Source organism: Myodes glareolus, chromosome 23 (assembly GCF_982192425.1).
Source record: "Myodes glareolus chromosome 23, mMyoGla1.1, whole genome shotgun sequence".
Classification (NCBI taxonomy): domain Eukaryota; kingdom Metazoa; phylum Chordata; class Mammalia; order Rodentia; family Cricetidae; genus Myodes; species Myodes glareolus.
Window position 1 is genome coordinate 40,851,827 of NC_142048.1, and position 19,227 is coordinate 40,871,053.

The following is a 19,227-nucleotide window of genomic DNA, read 5'->3' on the forward strand; positions in this document are numbered from 1 at the left end:
CCCCCCTTCCCTTTCCCCTCCAAACTGTCTGATACACCCATCCGTCCTCTCTTTCAAATTCACGGTCTCTCTCTTTCTCTCCTTCTTCCTGGGTTATAATGATAACTTGCTTTTATCTGGTTCCTTTTGATTTATCAAGATTGTAACTCATTTGCCAGTTTTGACAAAATCACGAGACGAGCGTTATTTCCCCTCATTTTACAGAAGACCGCTAAAGTGCTAGATACGTTGAGTTGGGTGTCTCAGGTAGGAGAAGGGTGGGTTCCTGGAACTCAGGGCTGTCTGCACAACTCCCCAATCTACTCATGGGTTGGCATAGTTGCCGTTTCTCACCTTGACCATGCCTTTTTAAAGCCATAGTGGTTCAGAGAACCCTGCACAGTCTTCTTCTATGTTCCCCCCTCAGGATTTCCTCTTTTCTTCAACACCACTGTCCAGAATCTGAGAGTAGGATGGGTGGGGAGTGGGAGGGGGGTACAGAGAGGCAGAGAAACAAAGAATAGAGTAAGTCCCTTTACCTTTCATCCAGATATTTATTCAATGTAAGGACTTCATTATCATGATCAGTAGACATGGTTAGGTAACTGGGCTTTTAAAGTTCTTTGTTGCTTCTCTAGGGTAGTTGGTACTGTCTTTCACATTTCCTGAAATGTGACCTGAATATGGTATTCTAGCTGTTGATTTTCAACTTTCTTTAAGACTGAGTTTTTTGTTTGTTTTTCTGATTTCCTAGGGTTAAAAATCTTTCGGTCTCATTTTTTTTTCTCTCCCTGCATTCCTAATGCTCTGTCAATACTAAAATGCTATTTTATTCTTCCCCCATCCTTGCTACCTAAGCACATCTTGTACCTCCCTAACTTGTTTTCGCTTGCTCAGCATGTTCCGTTGGCTCCTCGTGTGACTGCTGCAATGGGACTTGCATGGACTTTGTTTGGCACTGTCGTGGGTCAGGATGTTTATGCTGACCCAAATTGCCTGGAAATATTTCCACTCTTGAGAACCCAATGTGTGAAAGCCGACCCTTCTGTTGCAGTGGAATTCTCTTCGACTTCAAACCTATACCTAAGGAATGACCTATTCCACCTGTGCTGTAGACTTGCTAAGACTATTTCCCCAAAGCTCATTTCACAGTTGGTCTGTGGGTGCCTTGCCGGGTGCGCTCCCTCCTTTCCAGTCTCTTTGAGAAGTCTTCAGAGCAGGGCTGTCTCTGCGATCCTTGCGTAGTGCGAGCATTTTCCTGTCTTAAGGGTACCGCTGTTCGGCTCCTGCGTTGCTTTTTAGTACGGCATTTCAAGGCAATTCCAGAGCCTGGCAACTTTCTAACTGTCAAGTGGCGTGACTCAATAAAACTTTACTCCATTTTTATGTCTTATAGAGTCTCCCATTAGGATATCAGTATCTACAGAAGGCGCAAATACTTCTTCATGTAAGTATACACACTTCTGCTTGCTAGTCTTTAACCCAAGGTCATAACTTCTTCCAATGAGCACGTTTATGGGTGCTCTTAGCCTTTATTGAGGTGTGGCGAACTGAGCTTGTGCAGAATGAGGACTTTGTGTTTGGAGTAGAAATGGTCTCCTCCTGTGCTTCAGATTAACTAGAGACCTCCTCCCTGCCAAATAGACATGAGAGAATACTATGAAGCCATGTGTGTGTTGGTTTTTGGAGAATCTGGTGCTTTTGAATGTTGAAAAATAATTGCACAGCATCTGAGGCCTAGCTTGGGGTAGGTGTTCGTGGGTTCCTTTTCAGCTTGTCTTGACGCCTTCAGCAACTGCCACGGGCACCATACCCAGCTGTTTGGAATTTTGGTCCAAAGTTCCTCAATTTCATATTACAGTCTTCTGTGACAGAGTGGGGAATCTATATATAGATGCCCTTAATTCAAATTTGATAGCAAGTGAGTAATTATATAAACGTTTGAAGGCACGTCCCCAGGCAAGATCCCAAATGAGTTTCGCCTGTTTAATGTGAAATGTGCTTTGTGCTCGTGAGCTTCTTCCACTGCCAGATTGATTGGTGCTGTGTGAGACATCAAGGGAGCTTAAAAAATTAGCAAGGATTAGTAAAACTAGCTTCTGATATTTATTAATTGAAAGCATTGAATTAATTTTTGATATAAAGTAGTGAGACATATTAAATATTGGCAATCAAACTTAGGGCTATTCTTTCTTCTCCTTAATTTATGTCTTAATATGAAGCAATTTTTTGATAAGTTCTTTAATAAATACACATCCATGTTCCTCTCCCAGTCTACAGAATGTGTTAAGAGACAATATCTTCCTTACTTAGCAGCAGGGGCGGAAACCCAATGGCAGTTGATCCTTCTTATAACGTTGTTCCTTATTCCTGTCAATCTGTTTTTGTAGACAGCATTTGATAGTAAAGCTTTTTTCCCTTTGGGTTAGCAGAATATGCACTGTAACTATTTGGTATGAAATATGTTACTTACTAGGAGTGTGTTTCCACCGTAGGGGGAGAGCTTAGTGTGGGTGGATTTCACCCCCAGCACCGGAAACAAGCAAAATGAATAAAAAAAAATATTACTATTTCCCGAGTTAGTGTCTTGCCTAAACAGCAGCATTTAAGAGGCTTGATAGCAGCAATCTAAGAATATCAAACAGGAAATGAAATTCTAGGAGAGCTCACAGGCTTCCTCGGGCCCCTTGTTACATATTCAAATGATAATTTCTGCTGGCATGCTTGCAATATTGGTTATTTAGTTCTACTTATGGAAACATTAGGAAAAAGCGTACGGAATTCACACAACTAATAGTAAAGAGTCATGCTGAACTTTGCTTTAAAAAATAGTACATGAAAGGAAATACTAGATTTCTCTCTTTGGCACATTTTTCTGAAAATTTCTCCCTTTGTGATTGATTTGAATGACACCATTGAAACCCTTAGGACTGGAGCCCTTCGTGCTGTCAGGGATAGCATGGTGGATGTTGTCCTTAAGCGCCTGTGAGCTCTTCTGGGATGGGAAAATTTCTTACACTTTGGTTGTCCAGGAATTCAGGGAACTGAAAGGAATCTCCCGGTTCACGTTTCAGTGTTCATTACAGTGATGTGGAGAGAGGAATAAGTTAGGAATCTGACTCCATTTCACTCTTTCTCAGCAGTGACTTCCCAGTGTTTGGTAAAGGTTTGGGAGGAATAAAGGCTATGTTTGTGTGCCATTTTCTACAGCCCTCTCGTTCTTGGTAGGTCATTATTATCGAACTAATTAGTAAGTCCCCTTTTAGTCTCATGAAAATATGTTCTATCATTGAACGTATAAACCAAGTGCAGGATTCTAGGCCTACTTAGGATAGTCCATGGAGTAAGGAAGGAAGAAGCACAGGACTCGTTTCAAGGCAGAACTAATGAGTTGAATTTAAATGTTCAAAACAGATTTGTTTTATAGTGAAAAACTATGGAAGAGTTCACATGGGTCAGAGAGACTCAGGCCTGAGGAATGCGCCCCCCTCCCCGTTTCATTGTAGCAAGCAGGGTGACATTAGGAAAACCCTGAGTACAGAAAGTAAACTGCTTTCAAACGAAATCATGCCTGTGTGTGGGCTCTGTTTCTGAACCATAGACACTGCTCCTTTCTAAGGTACAATCTGGAAAGTCTTGTCCAGCAAGCGTTTTGTGTGCTGGGACAGTTCCATATGATTTGGGGATTAGTATCCAAAGGCAAAGGCAACCCAGTTCCCTTTCCTCCAGTTCTGCCTATATGAATGGATGCTCACCCAGGAAAGAGAATAGGGTTGTTACTGTGTGCATGTTTGTGCACGCGTGCGTGCCTTTCTGTGGACGCGGGTGGGTGCACATGTTTGTATGTGTGGGTGCATATGGATTTGAGTTTTATTATTTAGGATTTGTCTACCCTGATTTCTGAATGGGGTCTTTTATGGCCTGAAACTTACCAGTTAGGTTAGGCTGTGGGCAAAGAAACCCAGAGAGCCACTTGTCTCTTCCTCCACTGTTCTGTGATTAAGGGTATAGCACCACACCCAGGTAGAACTCGGGAGACTCATATTTGCATTGCAAATGCTTTTTCCTGAGCATCTCCCCAGCCTATGGTAGTTTATATGCTTGTCCTTACTCAGAACCTGCCTGGGTGGCTGTCTGTTTGTCCTTAAATACTGCCTGTTCCAGATGCCTTCTCTGACCATCCCAGACCCAGAGGTATCCTCACTTCTCTGATTAGAATGGATTACAGACAAGGAGAAGGAGCAGCTTCAAGCAGTCTGGGTCCTTATGGGAAGCAATAGCATTGGCATTGACTTTCTTCACTGGCGGAGTCCGCTTTCTCCTGGTCGGTGCTTCTCATTCTACCCGTCTCCCTGACCGCCATTGTCTAGTCACTCCGTACACCGTACACTGTTCCCTTTAGACGGGCATGCTCTGCACACCATACACTATTCCCATCCTAGCTAGCTAGACATGCTCCACACACTGTACACACTGTTCCCATCCTAGCTAGATGGACATGCTCCGCACACCGTACACACTGTTCCCATCCTAGCTAGATGGACATGCTCCGCACACCGTATACACTGTTCCCATCCTAGCTAGATGGACATGCTCCGCACACCGTACACACTGTTCCCATCCTAGTTAGATGGACATGCTCCACACACCGTACACACTGTTTCCATCCTAGTTAGATGGACATGCTCCACACACCGTACACACTGTTCTTATCCTAGTTAGATGGACATGCTCCACACACCGTACACACTGTTCACATCCTAGTTAGATGGACATGCTCCACACACCGTACACACTGTTCTCATCCTAGTTAGATGGACATGCTCCACACACCGTACACACTGTTCTCATCCTAGCTAGACGGACATGGTTTGTGTGTTTTTCTGATAGGAAATTTGAAACCTAGGATCTTGCTGTTCTATCTCTACCACTTGCCCTCTAGAAAAATACATTTTTGAAATTATAAGAATTAAGAAATAATTCTTGACAAAATATTTTAGGGTTTTGCTTAGCTTCTACGTATTCCTTGTTCATTTCTCCCCTTCTTTATTTTTCATAGAATTTCAAAAATATGGATGAAACATCAAAGATACTATTCTTCTTCTTATAAGACAAATTTTTGACGATTCCTTTTTGTAAAACTGGGAACATGCATTGTAGGTTTCCTATATTTTTATTTCTTATATATTCCATTTTTTTTAGAATAATTATCCTATTGAGGAGCCTAGTCCTTTTAAAGTCATTTATTTTATACAAATGGGGCTTATGTGACTAGGAGAACTGTGGGTGGATGGGTCAATAAGTGTCCCGTTACATATAGTGACAGATTTTCAAATTGCAGCTTGAGTCTGCTCCATAGTCAGTAGAACCAGCTTGTTTCCTCTTACATAGACTCAGCAAAAATGTAAATGGATTGTTTGGAGCAACCTTAATGACCGCTCGGAAGTGCCAGCTGCCGTTGACCCCATTTTGCGGACAAGTCTCCGAAGGCTATAAAAAAGTGCAGGTCTTACAAGAAAGACATTCTTGATTTAAGCTTTGCCCATGCCAATTTAGTGCATGTGTGAGATAAATAAGAATGAGAAGTCTCATGACCAGCAATAAGAAAGAAAATAAGTTTGCGCTCCTGGTAAACAGTGTTAAATAGCAAAATATGATTCAAACAATAGTTGCAGCAGCTTTATCTGTTAATGTTCACTAATTGGGTGCTAGTTAGTATGCCCTCCTTTTCTCGGTGGCAGCTCAGGTTGCTCCTAAAGCCTTTTCCACTTAACAAGTGTCCAAAGCGACACCAACAGGATTCAAACCCAGACAACATACTACCCTGCTTGGGGTTTTTTAATTGCCTCAAAGTGAAAGCATTTCCTATGTAAAGGAATGAGATTCTGCAATTGGATTGGAAAGCAGCCTTTAACACAGAGTGCATTTGTGATAGATGAAGCTAACGAAGTTGAGTTGCCCTAGACTAGTTGAGTGTTTACAGTTATATCCATGCACATCCAAGTGTCGCAGGTAAACGATAGAAGGGAAACACCATGTATGAACTTTTGCTCAGAGTCCGTATAGTCTGCAGTTATAGTCTGTTCTTAGCTGGCTGCCTACCTCCCTGGGACTCACTCGCTATTTCTGGGTGTTATGTGTTTGGGAAGCATAATGAGAGGAAAACAGATGTGAAAGGTGCTACACAGCTGTGCTAATGGGTGGTCGCTTGGACACGGGGGAAAAGAGCTAGACTGGAGAATGGCTGGAGCCCTGAAGGGAGGAAGGAAACCAGGGAATCCTTACATTTTCTCTGAATCGGGCTGGGAAAATTCTATCTCTCCAGTTGGGGAAGGAAATGAGTTCGTGATTTGCAGCCTCAACAATGACGCTGAAGGTCCTTTGCCAGGAAATCTCTGCCGTTCATTCCAGCATATTATGTCTTCTCAGCAAAGGCTGTGTTTTAAAGGAACATGTCCAGGAAGCTCTCTTTGAAGTCTCTGAAGAAGTGAACAATTCCTTCTTGGATTTGGCACCTAAATGTGCTAGCTGAAGGCGGGGGGTGTGTCTTCTGTCTTTATGAAATACAGCTTTAGCATTAGGGAACAGCACAGTGGTATACGCTGAGTAGACCAGACCCAGTCTGGCCGGCCCATCGGGACATTTGAGTTATGCTCCTTACCTTCCGCCTTCAGCTGTAACCAGCAGAGCCCCATGAAAGGTGGAGAACTGCCCTGATCTCTGCTAAATGGTTCTCGGCTGGGCAAATGGCATTCTATTTTCAGACCCCTGGTGGTAGTAAACCGGGATCTTGTCTTGGTGGAGAGGTACTTCTGCCTGAGTTCAAATGGACTTTGTTCAGGTTTCTTCGAACATGGCATTTTCACGGGCCTCGAATCTATGCCCACTGTAGACAATGAAAAATGACTGTGGCCCATATGGCACTGAAAGAAGAATTCAAAAGGGAAGTTGGCAACTGGCATAGTTTCATTCTGTCTGGTTGCTTAGTGTTAAAGTTTCAGGTCAACACAGTGAGTTAAGCAAGAGGCAAGACATCTATGTTCCATCATTCATAATGCGGACAAACTGTTGCCTTCATGTTCAGTCATTCTTTTTGTAACCGATTGGACATTAATTTCTTTTCTTGCAGTACTGTCTGCCAGTGTACTATGACTCTTAAGTTTTGTGTTGCCTTCCAGAGTCACTCAGTACCTGTCATGGTACCCCACTGCTGGAAGAGGCTTCTCCCACTTTGATCAAGATTAGCGTTTTGCACTAGATTGAAAAATGAACCCTGTACAAAATTAGTCTTTGGAACCAAAACAATGTGTGCATGCGCACCCACACACGTGTGACCCATGTGTGTAATGGTTATTGTGTCATACATCTTCTACAAGGCACATTGCCATCCATTGAGTCACCGATGCACAGAACTCCATGGGTTTGGTTTATCCTCTACGCCGGTGGTTCTCAACCTTCCTGACGCTGTGACCCTTTAATACAATTCCTCATGTTGTGGCAACCCCCCCCCATTATAAGATTATTTCATTGCTATTTTATAACTGTAATTTTGCTGCTGTTATGAATATCAGATGTGTGGCCCCCACAGGAGTTGCGACCCGCAGATTGAGAATCACTGCTCTAAGTAAGCATGGGACTTGGCACTCAAATGCTTGTGATTGTTGCAAATTCATAGGCTAAGTCGACAGTGAGCAGAAATTGAATCTGATTCTTCCGACTTCAGATCCTGGGCTTTTAATAAAAACCTCCACGAGATCTGTAACACTAGCTTGAGGGGAGACCTTTTGCTTTTTAGAAAACTTCCAAGTGGAATTGTTATAAGGACTCAAGAAAATAATCATATTTGCCCTAGTTAGCCTAATGTTAAGTTTTAGGAAAAGATACATTTTTCACAATCAACCAAGTAATGAACTGGGTAGCAGAACCTTTGTCAAGGGTAGAACCATTCAAGCCTTTCATACTGAAACATCAGGAAAAAAATAGTTGGTCTGGGGCCATTTGAGAGGCTTGCTTTTGTTTTGTTTGTTTGCTTATTAATAATATGTATCTACTTTGCAACATACTATTTACCATAGAGGTGCTGTGTTAAGGAAAATCTGATCCCCTGAACATAGGTATGTTACTCTGGTAAATCCAGTCCTTGGGAGAGCTACAAGGCCTCTTCAAAGCCAAGTGAAAATTTATTACACAGTTTCATAAGTTTTGAAATTACTTGTATGTTAGCTAAAATTGTTAGTAGCCATTTATGAGATACGGGTGATTATATCCCTGTATTTTATTATTTAGGGTGTTTTCTGATGGAACATATGCTTCAACTTTTCACTAAAATTTGACTTTCACTATCAACTGGAAGAGAGAAAATTACCTTTATTTTGTCTATTTTTAAATATTATTATTTTAGTTATCACACTGCATATTTACAGAACCTAGCATTATATTTCCATACATATATACTCATCATATTATGAAAATCATCATATCATGAAACTAGTATTTCATGTCTCTTTATCATTTAATTTTAGAGCCATCCAGCTTCGTTTTTCTTTTTGAAGAAATATATACTAAGTTACTGTGAACTCTTATCACCTTTGGTGCTGTGAACACTAAGACCCATTCCTAATGGTACAGAACACATTATCCCAGCCTCTCTCAGCTCCTGCCTCTACCCTTGCCAGCCACCGGACAATTATTATTCTACTGCTTTGTTTTCAGAAAAGTCTTAAAACTTTGGCATTTTTAATCTTTAGTGAAAGATCAGTGAAATACGTTTTTATATAACATTTTAAAAAATGTCTGAAAGGTTAAGTGAAGACAAGAGAACGGAGACAGAGACGTCTACCAAGACAATATCTATGGGGGCAGAACGTGCAAGGTTGTGACATCTATGTTAGCCAAACTCAGTGGCTTTCCTGTGATCAAGGAATCCAAGAAGTAGACTATAGGAAAGACTATAGGAAAGATAACTTTCTTTAAAAGTTAAACAGATAAAAAACCAAAATCTGGGAGAAATATTGAGGACCATATAAACAATCAAAATTAGAAACATGGGTGAAGATTTAAGGTGACAATTTTCCAGTAGCAAGTGGCAGAAATGCTGTTCCAAAGACCATGAATATAAAGAATATACTGCTCCAGCTTGTTGCCAAGACTCAACTAAGGTAATCAGTTGTTCCTCAGGCTTTGTGCTTGGCTTCACTACGGATGTTAGTTTCAGTTTCAAGGGTTTTCCCTGTTGGACAGAAAGATAGCTCTGTCTTTAACTCCTCTTATATCTCCACATGTTCCTGTGACTTACCTTCTGAAAAAGGAGAGAAAGTCTCCTCCTTATCGATGCAGAAAGTTTTAGGAATGCATCTGATTGGCTCTGCTCATAGCATGTTTACTGCTAAAATACCCTACTTAGGGAGATAGAGGACTGTCATCAGGTCTGGGGCTGGGCCACCCCTGAGTGTGTTGGGGTGAAAGAACTGATGCCCTAGGCCCCAGGGGACTCCACAGCAGAGATTCATTGGAGAGCAGAGATTTGAAGCAACAGGAGAAAACGCCTTACTGAGGAAAGCGTGGGTGTCCAAAACCAGTGAACAGATATGGGTGTGAAAATTTAGAGGGAAATTAAAATAGCTATCTTTCCAAGCACTGCTCAGTTGGGCAGATGCAACCCTAGCAGGATGGCTACTCGGAGGGAAGTAGAGTTAGAAATGGTATTGTAATCTCATTTTTAGAAATTGATCTTTCTCCGTGTGTGTGTTCTGCCTGCATGTATGTCAGTGTGCTATGTGAATGCCTGGTGCCTGAGGAAGCCAGAAGAGGCTGTCAGATCTGCTGGGACTGGAGGTACAGACAGTTGTGAGCAGCCATGCGGGTGCTTGGAATCGAACCCCGGTCCTCTGGAAGAGTAGCTAGTACTCTTACCCCCTGAACCATCTCTTCTGTTCCTGTCACCTCAGTTTTTAAAGGCTATTTCCTGTTACCTCTGAGGTCGCTATAGTAACTCTGAATGTGCTTTTTCCATCCAGGAAAATGTTCGGTTTAGATGAAAGCAGCTTTTTAAAAGTAGGAAAATGAGTGACAGTTTTACAAATTAGAATGCATAGGAAATATTTTGAAATTCTGTCAAGTGTTCTTTTATTAAAGATTTATTTACTTTGGTTTTATCTGTGTGGGTGTTTTGCTGGCAGGTCTGTGTACCGTATGTATGCAGTGCCTTCAGAGGCCAGAAGAGGGCATTGGATCCCTTGGAACTGGAGTTATAAACTGGATGTAAACCAGCATGAGTGCTGGGCACTGAACCCAGGTCCTCTGCAGCAAGAGCCAGTGTTTTTAACCATAGTGCCTTCTCTCCAACCCCTGTGACATGTTGCTACGTTGAGGGTAAAATGTAGAGTATTAGATCCAGAGCCTTCAAAGGGAGTTTAATTTTAAAACTAAAATTATTTTTAAATGCCACACAAAAACATGTAATTTGTGTCTATTAGTACAGTCACATATTTAGTCATGTATGCATGATAGAATATTTGTCAGGTCAAAATATCTCCTCAAACATTGATCATTTCCATTTATTGAAAACCTTTAAAGTCCTTCAGCTTGTTAGTATGCAGAGTTTTGATGGTCTCTCTAGTTGGTTACTGTGGAACAGCTCAGCAGGAGATTGCCTCTAAGTGTGCCTTTAAGTACTCACTGACCAGCCATTCCCTGCCCCTCCTCCCTCCAGCCACTTTCCACAGCATCCTGGCAACCACCAGAATGTCTGTTCTCAACTTCCTTGAGAGGAAAGGGTTTTGTTTATGACATATGTGGGTAAAGCCAAGCAGCACTTATCTTTCTGTAGTTGGTTTATAATACAGCTTATTTAAAAAGAAAAATCTGTGATTTTTTTTTAAAGAAATATACTGCACAATCGGCCATTTTCAACCATAGTAACTGTGGGCTGAGAAAGTTGTTTCATTTGAAAGGGGAAAGGCATCCTGAATGGCCCACCGTGGCTAGTATTTTACAGCAGGTGTGGTCAAAGTGTGAGAAAATGCAGATTGCGACTTTATCAGTGTCAGGGACGCCATTAAGGGAAGTAATGACCCCAATCATTGGGCATCGCCCACTCCCATTCTGACTGTTAAACCAAATCCAGCACGGGAGATGCCTAGATAGTAATTCATTTCTTGAACGGGGCTGCTGTGTGTTCACTGTTCGGGTAATCACAGAGGGACTGCTGGACCAGCACTTTTCATCCAGAGAGGTCAGCAAAGTCTGAGAAACCAATTAAGTCGGCTCGTGTGGGTTGTGGCCCCAAGATGCACTCACCTCCGTTCTCCTTAACTTGCTCTTAGAGAGGAAAAACTTGTTTAGGCTGCATTTGTTCTTCACTTATTAGCTCACACGCCTGGGTTCGTTCGGTAATGACTGCCAGAAGTTTTATTTGAAACTGTCAAAACTTTAATCAGGCTTTGTTTAAGAATTTTAAAGGCTTCCGGTCATTTTGATTGTCAGGAAACTAATAGGAGGAGGAGGTGGTGAGAGCGGAGCTCCAGGCCTCACATGGGATGCTTCTGCTTTTAAATCTGGAGAAGTCTGTCTCTGTTAAAGTAAGCTGAACAGTTTGCAGTCCTCTCCCTGTTCTGGTTCACATGTTACATGGTGTGTACATGTTTCTTGGTTCATGGGAGGAGCTTGTGAGGAAGTAGGGGAGGGGGATAGACCGCGGCTGAAGGAGTCTGCAGTCAAGGTCAAAGGCCAGTTGTGCCTGATGGTATGGATCTTGTGTCATAACAATCAGTTGTGATATAGGGCAGATAAATGGTTTAGAAAAATAATATTGGTTAGAAGTCATTTGAAAGGAAATATTGAGTAAATGGTATTTGTTATCTTCAAAAGGAGTAGTTTGTTACAATGTATCTAAATCTCAGCTCAGTAAAATAACTTGTCTTAACATCATTTGTGGAAGACATAATCGGATCTATTTTACATAAATCTTACATAAATATTTTTTTCACAAGTAATTTACACAGAAAAGAATTATCTCACATAAATTAGAATCCTGAAGTTTGCTTCTTTTATGACATCCCATCATGTAACATTAAAAGTGAAATACTAATAAGAGGTGATGGGCATAACACAGAGGACCTGGAATCCTGAAAGCAGTTTGAGAATTCAGAACCTTTGCTAGATGCTGTTAGGGGAATAATCACACTGTCATAAGTTGAATTGCTGCTGAGTATGCAAAACTCACAGCAATACCTCGGTGACTTAGAGAGACATACCCAAGAAAATGTTGATGTTTAAGGTGTGTAGAAATGTATGGAAAGTTACCGTTTCTTAGTCTTGTTTTCAATACATATTAAGGCTTCTTTGGAAGCCTTAGTCAATCAACCCAAGAGAAAGATAAGTAGGAAATTTTGTGATACAATATGGTGGATTAACTAAGGAAGGTGATCCATATGTTAAAATTAGATTATAGAAAGTTAAAGCTAACACCTGCCTTTTTGATAATTCTTCCATCATTGACAACAAGGACTAATTAATAAGAAGCCTGTATATCATTTGACCACATTTCACCGACACATTTCCCAGAGGAGAAGTTTGATATATTAAGAAAAATAGTTCTGCAGGGTGAAAATTTTAAGATCTTATCCTCAAATGTTCTGCATAAATACCATCATGCATTCAACCACATCCAGCTGTTTAGTCAACCTCTAGAAATCCATATCCTTCACGAATCGTGTAGCTTTGAGAAGAGATCTTTACTATAACATCCATTTAAAATTCACCTTCTACAAAGCTAGGAATTGTTAACATTCTTCACTGCCTACAGAAAGCTGCAAGAACCATCATGCTCTCCTGTACCGAAATGCACCACCAATAATCCTCCTTGCCGGGCAGGATGAGTTTATGATAATTGTAATATGAAGAACGTAAGAAGGGCTTACATTTATCAAGTAGAAAATGGTTTAAGTAGTCATAAAATAATTTTTGTGACGTTTGACCATGACCTACCTTGATTCAAATGAATTCTTTCTCTTGACCATCTCCATAGCAGCCTCTGAAGTCCACTTTTCCGAGGCTCAGAAACATCAGTGAGTCTTTGTCTGGACTTTCTTCAATTTAGCTATGAAAAGATAAACCACACAAAGCGCCCCGGATGTGTCTTAGGAAGGATAGATGTGAGGGAGGGAGAATTCCCTTCTGTGTGTATGGAACCATGTGTGCAGGCTAGATGAATCTCTGTGAAAGACACGAGGATTCAAGGTAGACGGGAGGCTTTCTAGAGCCTTCGAAGTAATTCAGCTTCAGGTAAAAACAACTGAGATTGAAGAATATCCTATTTAGTAGGAAAAATAAACATGAAGACCACTACCCCCTGTGTGTATAAACAGATGGTATCAAAAGATTTCCTGTTTATTCTTTCAAAGCTGACAAGCCGTGAGTTGGCTGTGAGTTTGGGTATAAAACTTGTGTGAGAAAATGTGCCAATAGAAGCTTCAGGTGGAGAGCGTCTCTGTGGAGAGCTGGTTGGTGGTGCTGTGATTGCCCCCTCCATGTGTAGTACCAGTCCTGACCTACTTCAGCATATTCTATTACAATGATGCTTCCAAACCGGGGGTAAGGTGTGGGCATTGTCTCATCATACCATAAAAGGAAGAGACTTCCGCTCTTTTGCTGTTGTCCTAGGATATCCAGAACACCTCCCAACTCTCGACCATTCTCTCCTGGTCCTATAGTTCTTGTTTTAATTGATTATTACCTACCGTGGTGTGAGCATCAGTCCCTCCCCAACACCAGGATGTAAGTCCCTGAAGAAGAATGACGAGTATATTTTGTGGTTTTAGTTCTCATAACACTATGTCGGTGCCCAGAAAGTATTACGTGGATGCAGAATACCAACAGTGAGTTAATCAGTCACTTTTCTGTTCACCATCACTTTCAAATCACTCCTCTAGATAATGAAAGGAAAGCTATCTTAATCTTAATTTATAAATAGAGCTCCATAGATATCCTAAAATCAGGATTTTGAACTATAACATTGGCTTCAATAATGTTTTTAGAACATTTGTATTATTTCCAGATATATTGTTACTCTGTTTACTTGTCATTTAAAATACTTGGAATTTTTATATCTGGAGATTTTTGGTTTTTGAGGCTTCACATTGTTTTCATAGTGACTTTTAAAACTGTCTTCCTGTAAGGTTTTCACTAATTTGAGCTTGCCTTAGCTGGTCGCTGTTCCTCTCTGTGGTGCTGAAGAATAAACTTGGTTGGGAGTGAGGGAATTGCCACAATTAGGACAGCAAAGCTGTTTTCTTTTGTTCTCACTAAAGTACATAATAACAAACCAGCAAAGACATCTTTTATTAAGTGTCTAGTACTTTCATCTGGCAGTAGATATGACTAGTCTTGTAATTCAAATGAGGAGGACAGAAAAAGGCCTCACAATTCAATATTTTGCAAATCTGTATAACAAACAGGGACAGGAGCAGTACTCAATCTTGGCCTTTCTGTGCTGGTTTTACCTGCATAAAATAAAGGTGGAAGATGGGTGAGAGTCCCCCCGGATAGCTTCTCATGTGTATTCAAAGGCCACGTAGCACTTCAACTGCTTTTGAAAATGGCCTTCCCGAAAACCCCTCCATTAGATGAATGACTTCGATCAAATTAATTCTATGAATCAACATTTCTAAGTGAAGTCTAGGAATGCATAGATGCATTTATTATCATATTTTATGCATATTATGCATATTATCATATGCATAAGAAATTAAACATATTTCTTAGGTGTATTCAGAATTGAGAATTGTAGGCACCAATTTCCACCTGTTGGGTAGTTTAGAAGGAACACCTTGAATCTCTCCCCACTTCCCATGTCTACACATTTGGGTGGAGGGTAATTGTTGAGCATGCTGTCATAGGTAAAATGTGCTTGCTGTATCTCCAATGGACAAGTCTTTCAGAAGAAAGCATACACCTAGAATGGGTCATACAGCCTCACTTATGACACCTTTGTTTGGGTTTTTTGGTTTTTCGAGACAGGCTTTCTCTGTAGTTTTCAAGCCTGTCTCTTGTAGACCAGGCTGGCCTTGAACTCACAGAGATCCTCCTGCCTCTGCCTCCTGAGTGCTGGGATTGAAGGCGTGCACCACTGTCAGGCAATACACCTTTGCTTTGGAGGATGCAGAATGCAACAATAACTTTATGTTTCATTTTAAGGGCCACCACAGGGTTATTTTTATTTAAGAATCCTTGCGATTGTTTGTCAAGGTTGAGGCCCAGCGAGACCTCTCCGTTACACATTAGCACGTGGCGTCCTTGCTCAAAATTACTCGAAAAAGAAAAGAATCTCCATAGTAAGTTTTCATTTTTTATTGTGTTTAAATTGACTTAGTTTGCTAGTTTTTATAGTTTTTTTTTCCCATTTTCTCTCTCTCAGCTAGATAGAATTTTAACCTGTGGTTGTGTTACCAGTTTGTTGTATTGTGGTGTAAATTCCCAGTGACTGACAGTGATTAAACAGGAAATAAAATCTGAATGGCTGTATCTCAAAATCTACTTAAAGCCTTGACAGGTATCTGTCTGTAGCAATATATCCGTTTGAACCTGTGCAGAATAAGAAGCTGTAGCTGGTTTCCTTTTCTTGTAATTCAAAGAGGAAAATGGGAGTTGTCCTTTGATCTCCAAAACTATAGTGTAGATGTCTAAACATAGTGGTCCACACACAGTAATTAATTATGCCTGACTTTGGGCATCATGTATGTCTCAATGCCAGTTATAATTCCCAGGGTGTCTAAAGATACTGTCGTAACATTTAGAAAGAAATGTCCGACTATAATTAAGGACAAGCAAGATAAGAAAGGAGAATTAATTGGGGCTGCAGCTTCTTTTTGTGCAGTGACTGCAAGGCTTGGTGATCTCCCGAATTGTGTCTCAGCAGTGAACTCAAGCCTCCCTCCAGCCCTAAGGTTCTTCCTTTTTAGCATTTCTTATTACCTAGCTATTTTATTTGGCAGCGATCCCTGGTAGCTCATCTTCTAATGCACTGGCAGGATTCATATTGCCAATAGCTTCAAGCCCTAGCCCTGCTAGGGTAAGCTGCATAGGCAAACTTCCTAGCCTCCACCTCTTTATAAATAATACATACGGCTGCTTTCCTGTAACTACATGAACCGTCAGACTTGAGTCGGCCTTTCTTTGTTAGTCAGGGTAGGAGAGCTGGGAGACGAGCAGGAGTGAAACAGTTATAGGTGGTTATTATCACTGATTAGCGCCCGACCTCCATGATCTATGCGTCCATTGCAGGCTTCCTGCTAACGGAGTGCTTGGGTTGTCATGGACATAGCAAGATATGTAAAAAGGATGTCTGCCGATTAACTGAATGGATAGCTCCACAAGGGCAGTCCTGAAAATGTTAGTCTAGGACCCTATCACAATTGAATGACCATAACTGCACCCACCTTGCTTTGCAGTTTGAACACTCTCCTTTACAAAAAAAAAAAAAATGCAGAAAACGTTCCTTTAGTTTGTGAGGAAGATACTAAATTTGAGGGTAGCCTTGAACTTGAAATAGTCCTCCTGCGTCGGTCTCTGACATTCTGGGAATTACACATAATAGACCACCATGCCTGGTTGAGAATGTCTGTGAAATTAGTATGTTGCCTTAACAAGTGACGAAATCAGACTGATTGATTGGATTTCAAAAGTATATACTGGCACCACCGTTCTCTACGTCTTTAATTCACCAAATAAATAACAAAGTGTAATGATGCTTTATTTTATTTAAATATAGCCGCCACAGTCAGCTTTTTCTCTTTTCTTTTTTGCAATAATACTTTAGTTTTTGATATCATAATATAACCACATCATTTCTTTATCCCCTTTCTTCCATCAAAAACCTCCCATGGACTCCTGCCTTGTTCTTTTACAGGGTCAGTCCTGAAAACAGATGCATACAAGAAACATTATTTGGAAAGAACAGGTTACATTTTTGCAACTAGGAACACACACATGTAATTATCAGGTTTTCAAATAATCAAGCTGTTATGGTATTGCTACCAGGGCCAAGACTGTTTTGGTGGGTGTTTTGCTGGATGGTTACTGGGAATGGGAACAGATGGATTATTACCTTGCTCTGTCTGTAATCGTCCAGCTCCACGGACAGCCTTTTGTTGAGCCATGGTCCTGTCTGGGATAGAATCTTTGCATTCTTCTCCTATCACTAGTCAAAACAAAACATTATCGGAAGAAAACATTTTCCTCACGGGCTCTTAAGTGAGGGGAATTGTCAGATGTTCAAACATGCATATACAATAAACAGTGTTTCCTGACAAGCTCATTAAAACAACCACAAAAAAAATGAAAAATAGAAAAAAAAACCGTTGTCAGTTACACAAAGGAGAATCCACTGTAAGCCACATAAGCCTCACTGCCACTTCCAACTTGCCGGTGTACCAGGCTAAGATTCAGAAAGCTGTGGCTTTCATTAGGATGGAATCACCCTGAGAAGTAGTTTTTTTTTCTTTTACCTTCTCATAGTCTTGAATGAAGCCTGATTCTATTGGTCGCTTGTTGAGATAATCATTGTGTGAATGAATAAATGAATGAATTAGTGAATGACTGAATGAATGAATAAATGAATATTTTCTAAAAGTGAGGACAACATTAACATAGAAAATATCTGAGAAAATGTCAAAGAATGCCATTAAGAAAATTTTGGAAAAATCTGTGACTCCACAGGCATTAATTGAAAACCAAACCCCTTTTCAGTTTCATTTGAGAAATTTCTAACAGTATATTTGTCCAGCGTATTCTGATTCGATTTTGTTGGGAAAAATTGAGAGATTTAATTTTTCTGCCAAGTTCTCAGTTTATGACTCATCTTGCCGATTTCTGAAAAGGCATGCAAGACCCTCACACTGTTTAGTGTGGAATTATTTTGGTTCATGAACTTACTGGCAATATCATTTAGATGGGTTACTTTCATCATGATCAAAATAAGCCACATAAAAACATTAAGTAAATGCCTAGTGGTGGAAATGAAGTCGTTATGTTTGGAAAGGGCACCACAGCACAGAGAAGTTCTTCTGACCAGGGTAGCAGTTATATATATATATTCAAGCATGTCCATTCCTAGTATCGAGATTGTTCTTGTGCCCTCCCACCCATTCTTAAGTCATTTATAAATCTAACTTAAAATTTGATTGTCGCACTTAACAACAACAAACATTTTGTCTAATTAATGGTTGTTTTCTGAAAGCATTCTTGCATGGGTTTATTTCGTATGGCATAAAGCATTTGTTCAGTAGGGGAATAGGTCTCTGAACTAGCCATAGGCTACTAGCTATGTGGTCTTTGTGTTCTCTCAAAGCCGTGCTCCCATCTGGGAAGTGGGAATGCTAACACTTACCCTATAGGCCAACGGAAATTGTTTCAAGGATTGATGTATATGTTCTCCTTAGTATAATATCTGGGCTACTTGTTTTCAGTTGGCTTCCTCTTCTGGCCTCCAAGGTGAGTCTTGCCATACTTTGAATTATGCTGCCTCTCTCCTTTTTACATAGGAGGAAAATTAATACATAGGAGTTTAATTAATATAATAAATATTCTTATTTTATTTTTTCTTCTTCTTCTTCTTCTTCTTCTTCTTCTTCTTCTTCTTCTTCTTCTTCTTCTTCTTCTTCTTCTTCTTCTTCTTCTTCTTCTTCTTCTTCTTCTTATTGAGCTTTGCATTTTTCTCTGTTCCCTTCCCTACCTCTCCCCTCCCCTTCAGCCCTCTTCCAAGGTCCCCATGCTCCCAATTTACTCAGAAGATCTTGTCTTTAACTTCCTGTAGCTGTATCTACACAGCCCAACACTAGCCTACCATATAACCAGCCACTTGCTAAACATGCTGAGCTTGGGCCATTTAGCTCAGTGCTTTGGAAATGATAACTATTTTTATTGCATGTAATGTATGACCTTAAAATTTGAGATTTGCTTTTGGAAATCAGGTTATCCTGAGGTTTCTCAGTTTTTTCTCCCTGCTGACTTAGAAAAAGAAATTCATTTTAAGTGCTGAGCTTCCAATTTCTTAATTAGTTGCTGAATGTTGGCTAAATTACAAAAATGCCATTTCAGACTGAGTTGGAAAACCCAAGCATCTAGCCCTGATTTTCTGGTATTTCTGTTCTCATTCAGCAAATTTATTTGTTTTTCTCTAGTTGTTGGTTAATGTAAAAATCACCTGTCCCCTGGAGGATGCCTACTTTCTTCCCATGCAATGACTACAGT

At 40.5% G+C, this 19,227-nt stretch overlaps 1 protein-coding gene across 5 annotated transcripts in view; it reads left to right on the top strand.

Moving 5' to 3' along the window:
- The window catches only part of Nrg1 (neuregulin 1), a 199,601-nt gene that overhangs the window by 57,791 nt on the left and 122,583 nt on the right, over window positions 1–19,227 (top strand). For all 5 annotated transcript variants that reach the window (XM_085680787.2, XM_048456532.3, XM_048456534.3 and 2 more), the window contains one exon: window positions 1,376–1,426. In XM_085680787.2, the coding sequence (XP_085536913.1) occupies window positions 1,376–1,426 (51 nt within the window). The remainder of the gene's footprint in view (window positions 1–1,375; window positions 1,427–19,227) is intronic.